Below are 20944 nucleotides of genomic sequence, written 5' to 3'. Positions count from 1 at the left end.
AGATTAGATAATGTCTCCACCCATGGTCTCAAGTTAGCAAGTTAACATTTCATTAATACTTTGATAAAATGTTATTAGTATAAAATATATATGTTGAATTCTGATTTAGGATCCATAGGAAGGAGCAACTCCTTTGATTGTTCAACAGGTACATTCCTAGGGGTTACAGAAAAGAAACAGTTAAAGTATATGGCAATAAAGATTGTTTTCTGTGTGTCTTAAGGCAGGCATTGGTCCCTTGGAAGGGAGGTGGAAGGATGCCATATCTTATACTGACAGGTGCCAACTTTTCATAAACTCAAGGTTGGATCTGTGGGAAGAACGTCTCCCTACAGAAGAAACAAACACAATAGGAATAGGGATTCTTTGTTCAATCTGCAACTCTGAATAAGACACAATTCTTTAGTTCTTAGCTCCAACACCTGGCAATTTGCTGACCAGCCCTATCTTAGCAAGCAAGGCTTTCTGTTTACCCAGCTTTCTCTTAGCTGATCACTATTTGCTAGGCCTCTGGTCCCTTGACCATACTCTGGACTTTGGGTCTGGAAAAGAGCTGGCACAATCCATAGACCAGGTTGTTATACAAAATGCACATGGATTTTAACCCTTCACATACAGTAATGGCAAAGTTCTTGGTTCAGGCTTGTAGCGGTGATGGAATAAACTGCAGGTTCAAATCAAGTCTCTGGAGTACATCCCCAGCTGGGATGGGTCATCAGTCCTTTGTGCAGAGCTTCAGTTTATAGCAAAGTCCCTCCAGAGGTATGAAGCAGGAATGAAGACAAGATGGAGACAAGGCATCAGCCTTTTCTAGTCTCTTGCCATGTGGTCTTTGCTTTCTTTGTCCCAAGGACTCTCTATCCAGCATGTGGCATAGAAAAACCTTAGAGTTCTGTCCATAGGCAGGTCCCTGCAGACCTTGCTGAGTCACAAGGTGTATCTGCCTTCGCTCAATGGGTCGATTGTAGAGCTGATGGTCCTTAATGGGCCATCAAGCAGGCTAGGCAGAACTGACACCAGCTTGTCTGGCTGGGGTGTTCCCCAGAAGCAGAGCGCAAATTTGAAATAGGGACAGCATAGATCCAATATTCATAACTTTAACTATGAAGATGATACACATCTAGAGATACCATCATTATAATAATTCAGTCAGAACCTCTCCATGGACCTCTTACACAACAACCTTTCTACAGTATTGGCTGCAAATATAGAACAGTGGTTGCAATGGTGATCTATAGTTACAGATTATGTCAGTAACGTCACAGGAGGTGACACGGCATCAGTGAGACTGATACTGGAATACTGCCTCCAGTTTTGGTGTCTTCATTTGAAAAAGATATTGTGAAATTGGAGCTGAGGCAGCAAAGAGCCACCAAATGTTCTGAGGGCTGGAGAAAAATGCCTTCTAGTGAGCTATTGAAAGAGCTCAACCTGATTAGCTTATCAAAGAAGATTGAAAGGTGACTTCATTGAAGCGTTGAAGTGCCTATTGGCTATTAAAGGGCTCTTTAATCTAGCAGAGAAAGGCCTAACCAGACGCAATGGCTGGAAGGTGAAAAGAGACAAATTCACATTACAACTAAGGCACAAATATTCAACACCGAGGATAATTCACCACAAGAACAAGCTTCCAAGGAAAGTGGTGGATTTGCCATCTCCTCATGTCACTTAATGAAGACTAGATGCCTTTCTGGAATGTGTTTGCCCAAAAGTAGCTATTGTGTCATACAGGAGGCCTGAGATATGCAGGGGGTCAGATTAGATGCTCTAATGGTCTCTTCTGGCCATAAAGTCGACTAATTTCTGAAAAACTGAGTGTAGCATTGGGAGCAGCGTCTGATGTTTCCCTGTCTAGCCGGCTTGCTGCCTAGAACGAACACTCCTTGCGTGGGGTGATCCACAGGGAGTAGCTCAAACCTCCAAAGTGCCTGGCCAGGGGCAGGACATTGGCACAGCAAGGGAGGGGTGTGGCAGTGACATCACAAAGGCCTTTTGCAGGACCTCAGACTATTGGTCCAAGGTGGTGGGGAGGTGGTGACCTCACAGAGAGATGCTGACATCAGCCAGGCAGGACAGGGACGAGGGGCCAGGGAAACCTCAGAGACCCCTGTGGCTTTGCTTCAGCAAGTCTCTTTCTCCAGGTCTCTCTTTGAGGACTGAGAGAGTATTCGGGTTCACGGACGTGAGCGCCAGGAGGAACCTCTTTCGAGTTTTCTCCTTCCCTGGGGACATTAGGGTTTGTCCTTTTTGTTTCACTTTTTCCTCCCTCCCTCTTTTCTCTTCGTCTCTTGCTTCTTTTGTCCTTTCTCCTGTTCCCCTCCCAACACAGGGAGGGAGGGGTGTGTGTGTGTGTGTTTGTTGTGGAGCTCTGCTCTGCAGCTCCCACTGTGGGAGGTCCACACAAAAATGTGGGGCTGAACTAGTGCTCGGGCAGTGATCCCCACCAGTGACCTGGGCCGTCCTTTGGGCTCTCTGGTGAGAACCCTCAGCCTCCCGTCCTCAGTCTCTCCCCTGATTGGCTGAGCAGGGGGTTATTGACAGGGAGGAGACTCAGGTCCTTGTTGTTCTCCTTTAAGACCAAGGAAATAAGTCAGAATCAGTTCTGTGTTTGATGAATTTTGCTGCTTCTCTGCATTAATGGTCTGCTGCCGCTGAGGGGAGCCTGAGCCCTTTAAATCCTGGCCCCCAGCCCAGCCGCCAGAGCTGTGGCCGGGATTCAAAGGACTCTGGGCTGCCCGCAGCCCTGGGGAGCTCTGAGCCCTTTCAATCCTGGCCCCAGCCCGGCTGCCGGAGCCCTGGCCGTGGGCAGTCCAGAGCCATTTCAATCCCCGCCGTGGAAGCCGGTGTGGTCCAGCACGGCGTACTGGTTCTTGCCGGTACGCCGTACCAGACCAGACCGGCTTACTTTCACCTCTGAGTGGGTGGGGGGTGCTGCAATCCCCTGCTAGAAAGTAATGGTGGTGGGGGACTCTGTGAGCGGCTCAACATCCAACTCTGGTGGCAGATGCGGTGTGGGGGACTCCAGGTATTTCTAGGATCCACTATTTCCACCTGCCTGTAAAGTCCAGCCTTCCCCAGCACATTCACTGCAGTGCAATTGGGTCACTGTTTCCATGGCTGCACAGCAAAGAATCACTCCCAGTTTCCTTTTCATCTGCAGCAGGATTAGCCTGTGGCGGTAGTTAATGATGTGGATCTTGTAATTTGTTATTCATTCCCCACCTTGACAATTCAGACAGTCCCTTTCCTACTCAAATCCCCAGCACCTCAGTGACCCCTGATAGCAGGGGTTGGGTTTTCCCTGTGGCCCTGAGATTTTCAGGGTTCTTTCCTCCACCTGGAGTGAACTCAGCTTTTCCCCATCCCAGACAATCCATGAAATAACAACAGGGGCATAAAGAGAGGGGAGGGAACATCTCACGGCCAGGGCTGGATGTGCCCAGAGCCCCCTGCTTGTCCATTGTTTCCATGGAATTTGGCCTCCTGCTTTGCACAAGGGACAGAGAAAGATCTTGCTGTTCCTGTGTCTGTGCAAAGAAAATTGTGCTTCTGTATGAAAGAGAGGAGGGAAATGGGCCCATGGTGGGGCAATAGCCTCAGGATTAAGACCTAAGGACTCAGGCTGAGAACTGATTTAACTCCACTCATCTGGGATTTAACAAATTCTCTTCCATGGAGACACTGGGAACTTGTGACATTGATCCAGACTCTGGGGGTTCAGGCTGCTTTAACTCTTGGTAAAAACATGAACTTGATTCCAAGAAGGGAGAGAGAAGCCCGAAGCTGACTTTAGTCCCAGGCTGGGGTCTCCTGGATGGGTGGAAACTTCCTTCCCTGCAACCAGGGGACAGCAGCTACTGGAGACATACCAGGGCTCGGAGGAAGGGGGATTGTTGCATGGACTTTATGCGCACAGGGCCCCACTAACTCTAAATCCTCCACTGTAGAAGGAACTTAGAAAGTCAGACCTTGGTCAACGGTAGGACTGGGGTTTGAAAAAGATTCTTTTTTCCTCCCCTTCATGAGAAAGAAAGGAAGAGCTGGCAGCTCAGGTGCAGAAAACCACGTTTTCCTCTGGCTGAGGAGCTGGCAATCAGGTACAGACGACTGGTGTCTCCTGAAGGGAGGGGGCACAATGTCAAGGTTCAGCCCCACCCCCCTTATGATCAACAGCCCCTCCCAGCTGTGAACAGTGCAGGAGAGGAAGCAGCAAAGGCAGCCCTCTCCACTCACCCTCCAGCAGCTGCTGTGCAGGAGGGAGCCTGGCAGCACCACATGATGTAGCAGGCCATAGCTAACCCAGGTGGGGCACAGGACCCCACACACGCCCTCTGCGAGTGTTGCCTCTGAAATTAGGAAAACTGGTGAGTTCAAGGCACAGCTGCACACCCAGAGGAAAGCCCAGCACGACACGCCCAGGGTGAAGGGGGTGCTAAAGCCTGGTATCAAACCAGAAACCTTCAGATCTTCAGGATAATGCAATCCCAACTGAGCTACTTTGGCAATGACCAGGCCAACCAGGAAGGCTTAATACACGAGCCGCAGCACATGCTGGGAAGATTTAAACCTGGATGTCACAACACAGGAGACAACCAGTGGACTTGGCCCGGAGGCGCAGGCTGGGTTTTCCTACATCCCAGTCACTCAAGCCAGCACCTGCCCCCTCGCAAGCTGTCACTGGCACCCCCAGCTCTGGCCCCTGCCTGTCCTCTCACCCCTGTCTGCATCCCTTTGCCTGTAGCAGTGGCACCATTCCCAGCCGTGGACCATGGGGGACATGGAAAAAGGTAAGGGGGGACATGACCCTGAAGTGTGTTGGGACCACTGATCTCGGTGGTGGGACAAGGGGGTTAAATCTTGGCAGAGACCCCCAAAGGGCAGGTGTGGCTGCTGTCGAGCTGCCTGGGCCCAGACAATGGCCACAAATTCTGTCTCCTAGCAACCGATGGCCGAGGCGCACCTGCTGCAAGAGGCCAGCTGGCCGGGAGGAGTCGGAGAACAAAGAACGAGCTGGAGGCCAGCTGAGCAGGTTGCTAGGGAAACAGGACAAAGGACAGACGAGGGGCAAAGGGCCTGGCTGAGTCGGGCTGTTGGGAGCAAGGAGTCTGCTGGGTTGGGGACTCGAGGGGAGAGCCCAGGCTCTGAGTTCGGGGTCTCCCCAAGATGGACGTTGCTGAATCTTCCTGCTTCCTGTGCGAACACAGAACTTTCCCAGGCTGGATTCCAGACCCCTAACGAACCTTCTGTTGTACAGCGCTGGCTGAGAGTCACTGGGGACCGTGGACGTTGGGGGGGCAGGACTCCCCTTCGGGGGGGGGGGGGTGAGGCTTTCCGAGATGTCTGATTCAGGTGGACTCATGACTGGAAGGGCTTGGGGTGGAACAGGGATGCTGAAAGGTCCAAGGTTGGTCTGAGGAGATGCTGAAGCCAAGGAGGCTTCCCCCAGTGAGAGCATGTGGGAGGAAAGACTTGGACCTGCCAACTTTGGGAACCTGTGAATGTGAAGTGACCAAGTGGTGAGTTAACAACGATGCTGTTGCACAGGATTTGACTGGAATGAGAAAACAAAAAGTCCTTAAAGTGGAACTCTTGGGTGAATAGAATGAGCTGATTTGTATTCAACCTTGGAAGGCAATAGCTTGTTACATCCGTCAGACCAGCCTGGTTTGGTTTGGTTGGTTCATGGGTTGGCTGCTTTCCCTGGTAAATTGCAGAGGGTTCAGAGAAGAGCCACAGGAATGATTAAAGGCTTGAGCAGGAGAGAAGTTTTAAAAATCCTGAGGCTCTGACAGCCCAGGATAACCTGCCACTGCTGGCAATGGGAATTGAATTCAATGTTTGTAACTAGCTGCTGGTACCTGAGGTCTCAGCTATGGATTAAACTGGTGGCAAATGCAGCTTCGTCCAAAGCAGTGAAGGATGTAAGTCAGGCCTGCACAAATCGTAAAGTGGCGAGGGCCATATTACTCCAAAGAAAACAGCTGAGGGCCGAACCCCCCTAGCCCTGCTGACCCCCCCCCCAGCACCGCCAAGGCCCCCCCAAAACACATCACCCCAGTGCCGCCCAGCCCCTGAAATACTCCCCAGCACCGCCTGCTCCACGGAAACAAACCCTCCTTCCCAGCGCTGCCCCACCAAAACATTGAACCTTGGTAATAAGTTATAGGGGGCCCCTAAGGTAGTATAATTAAGGTAAAAGAATTTTGTCTCTTTGCTAGAAGTAGAATAAGATCTTCCCCCCCCCCCCCCCTTGGTAATCAGTTGCCCTGTGGAGTGAATGAGGTGGGACTGAGGAAGGCAGCACCTCCAGACAGCTGCAACCCTTGGAGAGGGGCTGGGAGCCAGACCAGATCAGCAGAACAGGTCAGCCACTGACTCACCATTCACCTCCTCAGCCCCCGCCACTGCCCCCACTCGCCTCCTCAGCCCCACCCTCCCAGCTCGGCTCCTCAGCCCCGCCACTGCCCCCACTCGCCTCCTCAGCCCCACCCTCCCGGCTCACCTCCTCGGCCCCCGCCACTGCCCCCACTCGCCTCCTCAGCCCCCACTCCCAGCTCGCCTCCTCAGCCCCTGCCACTGCCCCCACTCACCTCCTCACCCCACTCCCAGCTTGCCTCCTCAGCCCCTGCCACTGCCCCCACTCGCCTCCTCAGCCCCGCCACTGCCCCCACTCGCCTCAGCTCCCCACCCTCCCGGCTCGCTGACTCAGCCCCCGCCACTGGCCACCCGCCTCTTCAGCCCCGCTCTCTCACCTACCACTTGCCTACTCACCTCCCACAGGCCGCACAGTGAGCCCACCCGGGCCGCGTGTTGTGCAGGCCTGATGTAAGCGAAAGAGCAAAGCTGGCCATCTGGGAGCTGCTGCAGTCCCGTAACCACAGCTGGATGGGAAAAGAGGAAAACTCCCTAAGTGCTGGGAGCAGCCCTGAGAAAAGGAAGTTTGTCAGTGAGATCAGTAACAATAAATGTGAACTGAAGGAGTGCTTTCTCCTCTGTGCCGACAGGTTTGAATTGTGTTACTGTACTATGAGATAAAGCTTTACAATATCCTGCTCTAATTTCAGGAGGGGTCTGTAACCATAATCAGTCTCTGTGGGAAGTGGGACATTCAAAATTCCCAAGGAATTTAAAGGGTGGGGTTCACGGTTGGTCACCTGAGGGCCATGCAGTTCAAACCGCTGACCAGAGAGGAGAGAGCAGGGATTGTGGGACATGTACCCGAGGCCAGCTGCAGCGCTGTAATCAAGCAGGGTGTCTACACTGGTACCGCGGCACTGTAGCCCCGGTGCAGAAGCTGTATGCCTCTTGTCAGGGTGGATTTTTACAGCACTGCAACTGTGCAGTTTCTGTGCACTAAGTGGCTTGGCAGTGTGCACACCTCAGGAGTTACACCACAGAAATCTGGTTTACTGTACAGAAACCTGCCAGTGTAGACAAGGCCGTAGATGGCTTAACTAAGAACCCAAGACTGGTCAAACTGGGTCAGACCAATGGTCCATCTAGCCCAGTGTGCTGCCTGAGAGTGACCAGTGCCAGATGCGTCAGAGGGAATGAACAGAACAGGCTTGTTGACCTGCAAGATGAGGGTTTTTCACCATTGCCTTTAACTTCATTGTTGTTGATTCCTACTTATCCTATCTCACCACAACTCCCCCAGGGTCTCTGGGCAAATCAGGTGTGAACCACTCCTGTGATACAGGCCTGTCCCAATCCAGCTGAATTGAGGCAGACTTTGGGCCAATGTCCGTTTGGAAAAGGCCCACTTAGGCCAGCAGGTTTCTCAAAGTATCTGTTGCTGTGAACAACATGTAGTGTGGATGTGTGAACCCTAGCATATTAAACATGAAAGAAACAGAAGGCCAGCACTGAGGAGGTTTCCAGAGCCAGGCCTGAGGATGAAACAGTTGTGCTCAAAAGGAAAAGCGGCCTCACCACCTATAAAAATAACTGGTTGCAAAAACAAAACAAAAAATAATTAAATAAATAAAAATGAAAAATAAAAAAAACCAACCCAGAAAAGCTCCTATCACACACCCATCACCACTTCAGATTTTGACATCTCCTGCCAAATCACAGCCTCGGACTCAGCATTCATGTATCCTGCAGTCTGAACTTGGAATCTCATACATTCCCCCATTGGCTACCATCATTTGCCCAGCATGGAAGTGCTTCTTGTCCAACAAGGCAGCCAGATTGGGACCCATAGGCATGGAATGGCTCTGAAGGAATCAGCTGTCTCTCTCTGTGCTTCATCTAACTTTGGAGCCAAATGATAAAAGACGGTTGTTCCCAATTTAATAATGGCGTCCTTTGAGTGTGTGCCAGTTAATTAGGGAGCAGGTTCTAAAAATAGTTTACCTGGGCCACAGGTCACCATAGCTTCCATCTCTGGGGTGAAAACCAACCACTAGTATCTGCAATTTCTACCCGAGTTCTTGTCAAATCTTTGATCTTACATGGAGTAGTTTCACACTTCTCTGGCATAGAATTCTTCACCAACCGCACAACAGATCAGTAGCGACAGTGAGGTACAACTCCCCCAACTATGCCCTTTTATTTCTTTAATCTGGAGGCACAGATTTAAATTAGGGACTAAATTCAGGTGCAGCTTAGAATCCCTGTAAGATAGCAAATGTCAGGTCTCTATTAAAAATAGGATCTTTCTGCAGCTATATCACATTCAACACGGATTTCATTTTCTACACATTTGCAGCATCTCCCAGGGGTGAGCTGAACAGAAATGTCACTTCCATTTTTCCATCCCTACCTCAATAGGGATTGTATTTCCCAAATAATAGGCAACATGCAGCTGATTAGGAAGGAGATCTCTTCAGGAGCGACCTCCTGCAGGGCCTGGGCCACAACTGCTTTCGTTGTGAAATACATGGGTATTTTGCTTAGTTCCAAATAATTTACTAGGGAATCTTCTTCCCAGCCCTTAAGAAAAAATACTGACCTAACCAATTGAACAACAGGGGGATTGGAATGGTGATGGGGAATAAGGGAATCCCTCTGACTTACCCTAACTACGTCTGTTGTTACAGCAGGTGAAATGACATTTTCCCCTATCCCTGCCCTGTTCCTGCTCTTTCTTATAGTTCAATATATTTTAAGTGAGGAAAATAGTAGCAAAAATATCTGCTCTGCAGCACAACCTGAAGCAACATCAGAGCAACTGGGAATGAAACAATTGGTTTCCGAAGGGAGAACTCGATGACTAACAATTGCTGTGAAATGGGGGAACAGTATAACCGTGATGCTCAGGGTTTATTTAGACTAGGGAAAGTGATGGAGTTTAGGTCAGGTCAAGGGGAAAGCTAATGCCAACCCCTGCATCTGGGCTGCATCTGCACAACAACTCTAATTGTCTTTTTACACCAAGATGACTAACTTGAGCAGCCGACGCCATATACAGCCCTAGTGGATGTAAGGCACAGATACTTTTTGCCTCAGTGTACCTTGTTGGGATCAAACCTCCAGGAGCTGATGAACATTCCTGGCTCAAAAGGAAAGGAGTTGATAGAAAAGATCACAGGACAGACCCCGAAGAAGGGTGAGCTGCAAAAGGCAGAAGCAGGTAACTCATCTGGGGGAGCTGAGAGACCACGGTGAAGATGGTGCAAAAATCACAATGTGGGAATTAGGAAATGTGATTTTTTTTTTTATTTTGCCCACCCTAGTCAAAGGATTTATTACAGTTCTCTCTCATGTGGATTTTCTGATGTCTGATAAGGGCTGAGCTGTAACTGAAGCTTTTCCCGCACTCAGTGCATGTGGGGGGTGTCTCCCCTGTGTGGATTCTCTGATGTCTGATAAGGGCTGAGCTATAACTGAAGCTTTTCCCGCACTCAGCGCACGTGTAGGGCGTCTCTCCTGTGTGGATTCTCTGATGTGTGATAAGGCGTGAGCGCAGACTGAAGCTTTTCCCGCACTCAGCGCACGTGTAGGGCTTCTCTCCTGTGTGGATTCTCTGATGTGTGATAAGGTTTGAGCGCAGACTGAAGCTTTTCCCACACTCAGAGCATGTGTAGGGCGTCTCTCCTGTGTGGATTCTCTGATGTGTGATAAGGTTTGAGCGCTGCCTGAAGCTTTTCCCGCACTCAGAGCACGTGTAGGGCGTCTCCCCTGTGTGGATTCTCTGGTGTCTGATAAGGGCAGAGTTCTGAGTGAAGCTTTTCCCGCACTCAGAGCACGTGTAAGGCTTCTCTCCTGTGTGGATTCTCTGATGTGTGATAAGGTTTGAGCTCCGACTGAAGCTTTTCCTGCACTCAGAGCATGTGTAGGGCATCTTCCCTGCGTGGATTTTCTGATGTCTGATAAGGGCTGAGCTGTAACTGAAGCTTTTCCCGCACTCAGTGCATGTGGGGGGTGTTTCCCCTGTGTGGATTCTCTGATGTGTGATAAGGTTTGAGCTCCACCCGAAACTTTTCCCACACTCAGAGCACATGTAGGGCGTCTCCCCTGTGTGGATTCTCCGATGTCTGATAAGGTGTGAGCTTCGACTGAAGCTTTTCCTGCACTCAGAGCACGTGTAAGGCCTCTCTCCTGTGTGGATTCTCTGATGTAAGATGAGGGCTGAATGACAAATGAAGCATTTCCCACACTCAGAACATTCATAAGCTTTCTTACCCATGTGGATTTTCCTATGTGTGATAAGGGCAGAGCTCTGATTGAAGCTTTTCCCGCACTCATGGCACATGTAGTGTGTCTCTTCCAAGTTGATTCTGTCACTTGTTATGAGGTCTAAGTGGCTACTAAAGTTTTCCTCTGGCCTCTGCTGAGTCTCACAGGCTTTTGGTTTTTCTGGGAGTGCACAACTCCTGGAAACATTCCCTTTGAGTCTTCCTGATAAAGTTCCACGTGGTTCTCTTTGCTCAGCATCTTCCTGCTGGAGTGTCTCCTCCTCATTCTGACTCACCATCCCATCACCTGATGGGAGACACAGAGAATCCAGGCATAGGTCACTACCTGCGCCAGAAAGAAAGAAAATTTCAGAGAGAGGAATGGAAAAAGGGATGAACAATCCAAAATATGTGTGGGAGAGATCAAACCTATCAGGAGCTGATTTTCCCCAGAGGAGAAAGGAAGGGATCAGTTTTGGTCTGCATCTCATGAGAACACTCAGGGGAAAGTGAGATCAGGGAGCAACCTGCTGCCAGTTGTCAGTCAGAATAGGAGGGAAGCCATGAGTGACATCTGCCATAATGATTCCACATCTGCAGGGGACAATCCTGAACTTGAAGAGCTCACAGGGTCTTTGTAGGGCATCCCAAATGTTTCCTGCATTCCCGCACAGTTTTTGAGTTGGTTTAACCAATTCTTCACCTGTGCAGGCAGCTCTTGGAAGCACTTCTTTCTCAGAGCCCTGGAGGTCCGGGACCCACGGTTCTTCCCCTTGTTCCAGCTGCGAGATCACATCAGGTTTGGAAATAGGAAACCCTACTCCAGGCAAAGAAAACAACGGAGGTCAGTGGAATTTGTGGGATACTTGTCACAAAGAATATTCCATGGTTTAACCCCCAGCTCATTTTTAAGCAGTAACATCCCAAGGCCAGCTTCCTTGGCTCCAAGTGGCAGGAGAGTTATTATAATAAATCATATGAACTACCTTAGTGCCTAAGGAGCAACTAACAGTGGGTCCCCATTGTGCTAGGCAAAGCACAAACAGAGAATAGTAGATGGCCCATGCCCTGAAGAATTTACAATCTAAATATACAAGACAGACACAGAATGGGGGAAGGGGTAGAACCCACTGTTAGGTGTATTTTTATCACGTAGCTGGTTACAGGGTGTAGATGAGCGGACTCACCCCTGCGGTGCCTTCTGCTGGTGACTCCTGGGAATTAGCTCATTCCAGCTCTGGAGCGCTTTCTGCAGGCCGGTGATCCGCCTGTCCTCTGGCCCCCCTGCCCCTCCCTGGACCCGGTGCCCCTTTATTTGGGGTGCTACCCACTGGCAGTACCCCACCAATCTGGGTCTCCCCTCCCTGGGGAACCCCCAAACCACTATCCCCACTTTGCCTCAGTTACTGCCTAGTCTCCATCTAGCCCCCGTTCACTGGGGCAGACTGCAGTGTCAGCCACTCACCACAGGCAAAGGGGTTTGGACCTGCTGCCTTTGCCTACCCCTAGGCTGCCTCTGCAACCCCCAGTACCTGTTGGCTTTGTGCTAGGCCGCAGCCTGGGGCTTTCCAGGCAGGAGCTCCCCAGCTTCTCTGCCTTTCCCCAGCCCTGCTCCACTCAGGTACCCTGTGTCCAGCTCCCTGCAGCCAGGCCCTTCTTCCTCTACAGGCAGAGGGAGACTCTTGTCTGCCCCTGGCTTCTCTGTCTTTATAGGGCCAGCTGAGTCTGTCTGGGGCATGGCCCCAGCTGCAGCCACTTCCCCCAATCCACCCAGCCTAAAGGCTGCTTTCTCCAGCCACAGCCCCTCCCGGGCTGTTTTAATCCTTCAGGGCAGGAGCAAGGGACCACCCTGCTACACAGGGGTATAAAACAAAGAATCAAAATCACAGTCTGCCTGTGTCTGGGCCTTCTCTCACTAGGACAGTCTGAGGCCTTGTTCTTAGGCTAAGACCTTTGGCTAAGCAGCAGGGGCAGCCATCAGCTGGGAAGCGAAGGGTCACATCCTCACATCCCAAACCAGTCACACTGAAATAAGGTGCTACTGGGCTGTTAGGAAGATGATCCTGTCCTGATACTGCCCATCACCACCAGATAAAGAAACAGATCTTAAAATGGTTAAAGAAAACCTAGTCTGACAGCAGCCTGTCTGGCAAGAAATCCCTTATCAATGCTTGTGGTTGTGAAAAAGACGGTTACTCACTGTAGTAACTGTTGTTCTTCGAGATGTGTTGCTCCTATCCATTCCATGTAGATGTGCGCGCCGCGCGTGCACGGCTCTTCGGAACATTTTTACCCTAGCAACTCCAGCGGGCCGGCTGGGCGCCCCCGGGAGTGGCACCGCCATGGCGCTGAATATATACCCCAGCCGGCCCATCCGCTCCTCAGTTCCTTCTTGCCAGCTACTCCGACAGTGGGGAAGGAGGGCGGGTCTGGAATGGATAGGAGCAACACATCTCGAAGAACAACAGTTACTACGGTGAGTAACCGTCTTTTCTTCTTCGAGTGATTGCTCCAATGCATTCCAGTTAGGTGATTCCCAAGCCTTACCTAGGCGGTGGGGTCGGAGCGAGACGTGGCAGAGTGTAAGACTGCTGAGCCGAAGGCTGCATCGTCTCTGGATTGTTGCACCAACGCGTAGTGGGAGGCGAAGGTGTGGACAGAAGACCAGGTGGCCGCTCTACAGATGTCCTGGATGGGGACATGGGCCAGGAAGGCGGCAGACGAGGCTTGCGCTCTTGTCGAGTGAGCGGTGAGGCGGCACGGTGCCACGCGAGCAAGCTCGTAACATGTCCGGATACATGCCATCACCCAGGAGGAAATCCGCTGCGAGGAGACCGGCTCGCCTTTCATGCGGTCGGCAACCGCCACAAACAGCTGGGTCGAACGCCGGAAGGGCTTCGTCTGCTCGATATAAAAAGCGAGGGCCCTGCGGACGTCCAGGGTGTGAAGCTGTTGCTCACGAGGTGAGGCGTGCGGCTTCGGGAAGAAGACCGGAAGGAAGATCTCCTGATTGAGGTGAAAGGCCCACACCACCTTAGGGAGGAAGGCCGGGTGTGGTCGGAGCTGCACCTTGTCTCCGTGGAAGACGGTGTCTTCCAGGAGAGGTAGAGTAGAGAGCACGTGGCCAGGGGCTCGAAGGCGGTCCCATAAGATTGGCCAGAACGAGATTTAAATCCCAGGTTAGGGAAGGACGCTGCACCGGTGGGTACAAGCGGTCCAGGCCCTTAAGGAAGCGGAAACCATCTGGTTGGAGAATTATAGACTGACCTCCCATGGATGGACGAAAGGCGGACACGGCTGCCAGGTGCACCTTTAAGGAGGAGACCGCGAGTCCTTGTTGTTTAAGGTACCAGAGGTAGTCCAGGTTTGTAGGGATAGGGACTAGGAAGGGATTAAGGCCGCGCTCATCGCACCAGAGCACGAAACGCTTCCATTTCGCGAGGTAGGTGGAGCGAGTGGAAGGCTTCCTGCTTTCAAGTAGGACTTGCTGTACTGCCGCCGAACAGTCCCTCTCTGCGTGGGTCAACCACGCAGGTACCAAGCTGTAAGATGGAGGGACTGTAGGTTCGGGTGGCAGAGTCTGCCGAAGTCCTGTGTGATGAGGTCCGGCCATAGCGGAAGGGGAATGGGATCCCGAACGGAGAGCTCGAGCAGCAGGGTGTACCAGTGCTGCCTCGGCCAGGCCGGAGCAACGAGTATTACGTGGGCCCTGTCCCTCCGAAGCTTGAGTAGCACCCGGTGTATGAGCGGGAACGGAGGGAAGGTGTAGAGGAGGTGATCCGTCCAGGAGCAAAGGAATGTGTCCGACAGGGAGCCTGGGGAGGGACCCTGGTACGAACAAAACAGGTGGCACTTCCTGTTCTACTTGGAGGCAAACAGGTCTATCTGGGGAAACCCCCACCTCCGGAAAATTGTGTGCGCCACATCCGGACGGAGAGACCACTTGTGGGAGAGGAACGATCTGCTGAGATGGTCGGCCAGCGTGTTCTGCACTCCTGGAAGAAAGGACGCTTCCAGGCGAATCGAGTGGGTCACGCAGAAGTCCCACAGGAGCATCGCTTCCTTGCAGAGGAGGGAGGAGCGAGCTCCGCCCTGCTTGTTCACATAGAACATCGCCGTCGTGTTGTCCGTGAACACCGCCACGCAGCGGCCTTGCAGACGGGCGCGGAAGGCGAGACACACCAAGCGGATCGCTCGCAGCTCCCGGACGTTGATATGGAGGGAGAGCTCTTGGGGCGACCAGAGACCCTGTGTGTGAAGGTCGCCCAGGTGAGCCCCTCATCCCAACGCTGAGGCGTCTGTGGTCATGGTGACGGATGGGCGAGGAGGGCGGACCGGGACTCCTGCACACGACCTCTGGGTCCAGCCACCAGCTGAGCGAATCGAGGGTAGGCTTCGTGACCGTGACCACCATGTCTATGGGGTCACGATGCGGGCGTACACCGACGCCAGCCAAGATTGAAATGGGCGAAGGCGCAGCCTGGCGTGCGTGGTCACGAATGTGCAGGATGCCATGTGGCCCAGGAGGCGCAGGCAGGACCGAACTGTCGTCGTGGGAAAGGTGTGTAGGTCCCGAATGATGGAGACCATTGTCTGGTGCCGAGACCGAGGGAGGCAGGCCCTGGCTAAACTGGAGTCGAGGACCACTCCGACGAACTCCACTCGTTGTGATGGAGTTAAAGTGGACTTCTCGGCATTGATGAGAAGGCCCAGGAGCCGAAATAGGGATAGTATTTCCGTCATCTGGTCCATTACCAGCTGTCGGGATGTCCCGCGAACCAGCCAGTCGTCGAGATACGGGTAGACGTGTATGCAACGACGGCAGAGGGCTGAGGCCACCACTGCCATACACTTGGTAAAGACCCTTGGCGTGGTGGACAGGCCGAAGGGCAGCACCGCAAACTGGTAGCGTGCACTGTTGACCATGAAGTGCAGGTAGCGTCGATGGGGAGGGTAAATCGCGACATGGAAGTAGGCGTCCTTCATATCGAGGCGGCAAACCAGTCTCCCGGATCCAGGAGGGAATGATGGTCCCCAGGGTGACCATGCGAAACTTGAGCTTGAGCAGGTACCTGTTGAGCTCCCGGAGGTCTAGTATGGGTCGGAGACCTCCTTTCGCCTTGGGGATGAGAAAATATCGGGAATAAAATCCCCTGCCCCGCATGTCGTGCGGCACCTCCTCTATGGCCCCCAAGCCCAGCAGAGTCTCGACCTCTTGTAGGAAGAATTGCTCGTGAGAGGGGTCCCTGAAGAGGGACGGGGTAGGCGGGTGGGAAGGAGGGGGCGAAACAAACTGAAGGCGGTACCCATACTGGATAGTGCGAAGGACCCAGTTGTCCGATGTTATTTGGGACCACGCCGGGAGGAAGTGGGACAGGTGGTTGTAAAATAACGGGGTAGGATCTGGGAAGGAGACTGATGGGCCGTCCTCGGGCATCCCATCAAAAGGCCTGTTTGGGCCCTTGAGGGGCCTTGGAAGGGGCCTGGGCCTGGTTGCGTCTGTTGCCCGATGGTCTACGGCGGTTTAGGTTAGCACGCCGACTATTATAGGGCCTTGACCTGGCCTGGGTAAAGGGCCGGTAGGGCTGTTGCCGGAATGACCTCCTCTGGGTAGCCGGTGTGTGCATACCCAAGGTGCGAATGGCAATTCGACCATCTTTGAGGGTCTGAATTCTGGAGTCTGTTTTCTCCAAGAAGAGACCCTGGGTGTCGAACGGGAGGTCTTGAAGGGTGTACTGCACCTCAGGCGGCAAGGTGGAGGACTGCAGCCAGGAGATACGCCGCATGGTCACACCAGAGGCCAGGGTTCTGGCTCCTAAGTCCACAGAGTCCAGAGCGGCCTGGATGGAGGACCGGGAGGCTTTTTTGCCTTCTTCCAAGAGGGCCGAAAACTCTTGACGTGAGGCGGTCGGGATCAGCTCCGAAAATTTCGCCAGGGACATCAAGATGTCAAAGGTGTAACGGGCGAAAAGAGCCATCTGGTTGGCAATCCGGAGCTGGAGGCCACCCGCCGAATAGACCTTCCGGCCCAACAGGTCCATGCGCCATGCGTCTTTGGATTTTGGCGCCGGGGCGGGCTGCCCATGCCTCTCCCGGTCATTTACGGACTGTACCACAAGGGAGTCCGGAGTCGGGTGCGTATAGAGGTATTCGTATCCGGTGGGCGGGACCGAGTACTTGCGCTCCACGCCACGCGCGGTGGGAGGGACAGACGCCGGTGACTGCCAGATGGTAGTGGCATTCTGCTGAATGGTGCGGATGAAGGGCAGGGCCACCCGCAGCGGGGCCTCAGATCCAATGACGTTGGTCACTGGGTCGTCATCCTCCGGGACCTCCGCCACGGGGAGGTCGATAGCCTTCGCCACCCGGCGAAGAAGGTCTTGGTGGGCCCTCAAGTCAATAGGAGGGGGGTCTGCGGTAGAAGCCCCCGCCACCGCCTCATCCGGCGAGGATGATGAGGACAGACCCTGGACCACCGCTTCTGGAGCTGGTTCTTCCAGGGGGTGTGAAGCCGCCTCGGACCCTGGATGCTGAGCGGGACCAGGTGGCGACGGGGCCTCACCCGGTGGAGATGGGGGAGGTCTGCTCACCGTGGCTTTGGGCACCCTATGTTAGGCGCCCACGTGCCTTGGGGGAAAGGGGAGACCTTGAGGCTCGTGGTAGGCCCAAGGGACCCAAAAACCCCACTGCTGCGGTCCGTGGTCCTGGCCTTGGGGGACGGCCCGGAGATCTCTCCCGCTGCCCGCCTGAGAGGCGACTGAGGGCTGACGCGAAGGCCAAGGTGGGGCAGAGGTGCTGAAAGATTGTGCCGTGGATGCCGGCAGCAGGTCCCTGGACGGTGCCGAGGATCGGTGCCGGTCATCGCGGTGCCGGGATGGAGAGCGGGACCAGCGACTGTTGCGGTGCTGGGAGCTCGACCGGTGCTGGGTGCTCGACGGGGACCTCGACCGACGGCGTGGGGTGCGGCTTTGGGCGTCGGGGTGACGGGATCGGTACCGGGATCCGGACCTCCCTCGGTACCGACGGTCGAGCGACCGGGACCGGGAGCGTCTCCGGGAGTGCGACCAGTACCGCGATGTTGAGCGGTACCGGGACTGCGACCGGTGCCGAGACGGGGAGTGGTACCGCGATGGTGAACGGTGCCGAGATCTGGAACGGCGTGGCAGTGACCCTCTGTGGGACCGGGACCGGGACCGACGTCTCTCGTCCGGCAGGGGGCGGCGGCCGCCTCCTCGCCGGCTTGCCCGCTGACTGAACGGCGCGCACCGGCGGTGCCGGGGGCCGGAGGCTCGGTGCCTCTGTGAGCTCGATGAGCTCTCTCGCCATCGAGAATGTCTCGGGCGTGGACGGGAGCTGCAGCTCAACCGCGGTTGGCACCGGGGAGCAGGGTGGTACCGGACTCAACAGCTCTTGCGGCGCCGGAGTCGACGGTACCGTGCACGGTTTGTGCACCACCACAGCCGGTACCGGAGGGGCCGGTGGTGGCTGGGCAAGCGGTCCCGAAGCATGCGGCTTGGAGGCCATCTGCGCCGTCTTCCGTTTCCTCGTTGGAGAGAGGGAACGGTGCCAGGACGCCGGTGCCGGCTGCGGAGCTCGAGCAGTCTCAGTACCGGAGCGGCTCGGGGCTGCCGGTGCGCTGCGCGCCGATGACGATTTCGGTGCCGCTGGGGTTGGCGCGCGAGGTTGAAGTGTCGCCTCCATAAGGAGCTGCTTTAGGCGAGTGTCCCGCTCCTTTCTAGTTCTCGGCTTAAACGCCGTGCAGATGGGACACTTATCTGGACGATGGGTCTCCCCGAGGCAGCGCAGGCAGGAGTCGTGCGGGTCCCCGAAGCCGCACAGGGCTTAAACCCCGGTGCCTTGGGCATGAGCCCGCACCGGTTGTGGAAGAAGAGGGGCTAAACCCCCCTAATTCCCTAACTATACTATATCTAACTAAACTTATTCAACTAATCTAACAACTAAACTAACTTAACCAACTATGAACACGTAGGAAATGGAGAAACGCTAGGGCTGTGGAGGTAAAGGAGCACTCCACTGTTCCAACTGGCCGTCACGGGCGGTAAGAAGGAACTGAGGAGCGGACGGGCCGGCTGGGGTATATATTCAGCGCCATGGCGGCGCCACTCCAGGGGGCGCCCAGCCGGCCCGCCGGAGTTGCTAGGGTAAAAATGTTCCGAAGAGCCGTGCACGCGCGGCGCGCACACCTAACTGGAATGCATAGGAGCAATCACTCGAAGAAGAATTAATTTTTCTAGGTGTAAGTTCATTAGGGCAGTGGAATATGCTTGCTTGGAAATAACCCCAATAAACATCGCATTATCTGTGCTTCGGACTTCTGGTCTTTTGCTGCTTGCTGTCTGCATGACAAGAACCAGGGAAGTGGGAGGGTGAAGGGAAAATACGCCACCTGATAACCAAGGAGGTGAGCCTTTAAGGAAGGTTTTAATACACTTTGGAACTGATCAGGGATTCCCCTGAGGACTGATGAGGGGGTGATGGTAAATACACATTTAGATCCTTTTCTTGTTTTATATCTTTTCCACCATAAGGCTGAACTTCTGGCACTGTCATGGATCCATAGGATCTCTGCAATGCCCTGGCTTTTAAACAGTCCTTGGGAGGTGCCTCTTGAGTGCACTAGACCCCCAAGAGCTCCCACTCTTCCACAGGGACAGGCCACTTAGCTTCAGCACCTGAGAATGAGCCACTTTCTCAGTGCCCTTCCTCCACACTCCTCTCCACTTCTTCCCATTACTCTCAGCCAGCACCATCTTCCGGCACCTTGGGAGCTTCTTGTGTTCCCTCTACGTCTCTCACAACCTCATCCCTCCCTGCTGCTTCTTAGCTCTAACCCTGCACACACCCTCCCCATGTCCTGGCACCCCAGAATTATCTACTCCCCCCTTCTCCTCCCCTCCCACAGCTCTGTTCTCCCTTCACCCATGGGGTCCTGAATGGCAACATTATACGCTCTCCTATCAAAATAGGAGCTCATCTGACTGTCACACAAGCCATGCATGAGTCATACACCCATTTACTCAATTTAGAATTCTACACGTGGCGTATTTTCCTCTTAAAATGAGGAAAAGGCATGAAAGCTGCAGTTATTAATGTATCCAATAAGGATACATACAATGCAATTTTAAAATGACTGACGGCACCAAAAAGGCACATGACAAAAATGATACTAGTGGGTGGGAGAGGGCAAGGAAACTTGTCAAAACTTGTGTGACAAATAAAGGTATAAAGTTATCACTACTCAGGTTCTTTAGAGACCCCACAGCTTCTAATAACCCAGGGGACAGGAACCCTTACCCAGCGAGGTCACCGTCTCATAGTTCTCCTGCATGACATCCCTGTAGAGGGCTCTCTGAGTGGGGTCCAGCAGAGCCCCCTCTTCCATGGTGAAATACACAGCCACCTCCTCGAAGGTCACCGGCTCCTGAAAGAACAAGAGTCCAATACTCAGTACCTGCTGCCCCACTCACAACCCCACTATTCACGGAACAGCAGCACCAAGTAAATGGAAGCTCTGGGAGGCACATGTTAACAGAGTCCCACCTCACCTTGCTTAGAGCAGCCAGGTGGCATCAGAGGGTAGAAAGAGAGAACCTTTGTGTCTTCCAGCTGACAGACAGAGGCAGGGTCATCACATTTATCACATACCTACTAGCCAGAGCTTAATATAGGAGATGGGGCTGGCTCTGGACCCTGCTGTTGGCTCCCTGGTTGGAATCCCAACACTCTCCAAATAAAATATATGGAAGAAAGGGGAAGTCAATAGTAAATAATTTAAGTTCGAAGGTCAGAATTGTAGAAAGCTGGCAAGGGAAGCTAACAGAAATCAATGATCAACCAATGAAAATAAGAAGGAAGTTTTTAAAAGTACAAAATTAATCCTAACAATGGTAGTGATAAATTACTAGATGGAAATGGCAGAATTATCAACAATCATGGAGAAGAGGTAAAAGTGTTCAATAAATATTTCTCTCCTGGATTTGCAGAAAAACAGATGATGTAACTCATATCATAAGATGTTGACAGTGACAGTCTTTCCATTTCAACAATAACTCACAAGGACGTTAAACAGCAGCTATTCAAGTTAGATGTGTTTAAATCCGTGGGTCCAGATAACAAGAGTTTTGAAAGACCTGCTGGAGGAGCGTGGTGGACTATTAATTTTAATTAGGACTTGGAACACTTGGGAAATTCCAGAAGACTGGAATAAAGCTAATGCTGTGCCAATATTTTAAAAAGTATAAAAGAGATGACGCAGCTAATTACAAGTGTGTCAGTCTGAAATCGATACTGGGCAAAAGAAT

The 20944-nt window shown here is 53.0% G+C and overlaps 1 protein-coding gene and 1 pseudogene across 1 annotated transcript; one reads left to right on the top strand and one right to left on the bottom strand.

Annotated features, from left to right (window-relative positions):
• The window catches only part of LOC120381549, a 177524-nt pseudogene that overhangs the window by 114723 nt on the left and 41857 nt on the right, over nt 1-20944 (top strand).
• On the bottom strand, nt 9677-10865 carry LOC120381376 (zinc finger protein 271-like). The gene has a single exon (XM_039499573.1). The coding sequence runs from the start codon at nt 10697-10699 to the stop codon at nt 9677-9679; it is 1023 nt and encodes a 340-aa protein (XP_039355507.1). The 5' UTR covers nt 10700-10865.

This window comes from Mauremys reevesii, linkage group 14 (genome assembly GCF_016161935.1).
Source record: "Mauremys reevesii isolate NIE-2019 linkage group 14, ASM1616193v1, whole genome shotgun sequence".
Taxonomy (NCBI): domain Eukaryota; kingdom Metazoa; phylum Chordata; order Testudines; family Geoemydidae; genus Mauremys; species Mauremys reevesii.
This window is presented reverse-complemented; position numbering and strand designations above follow the sequence as displayed.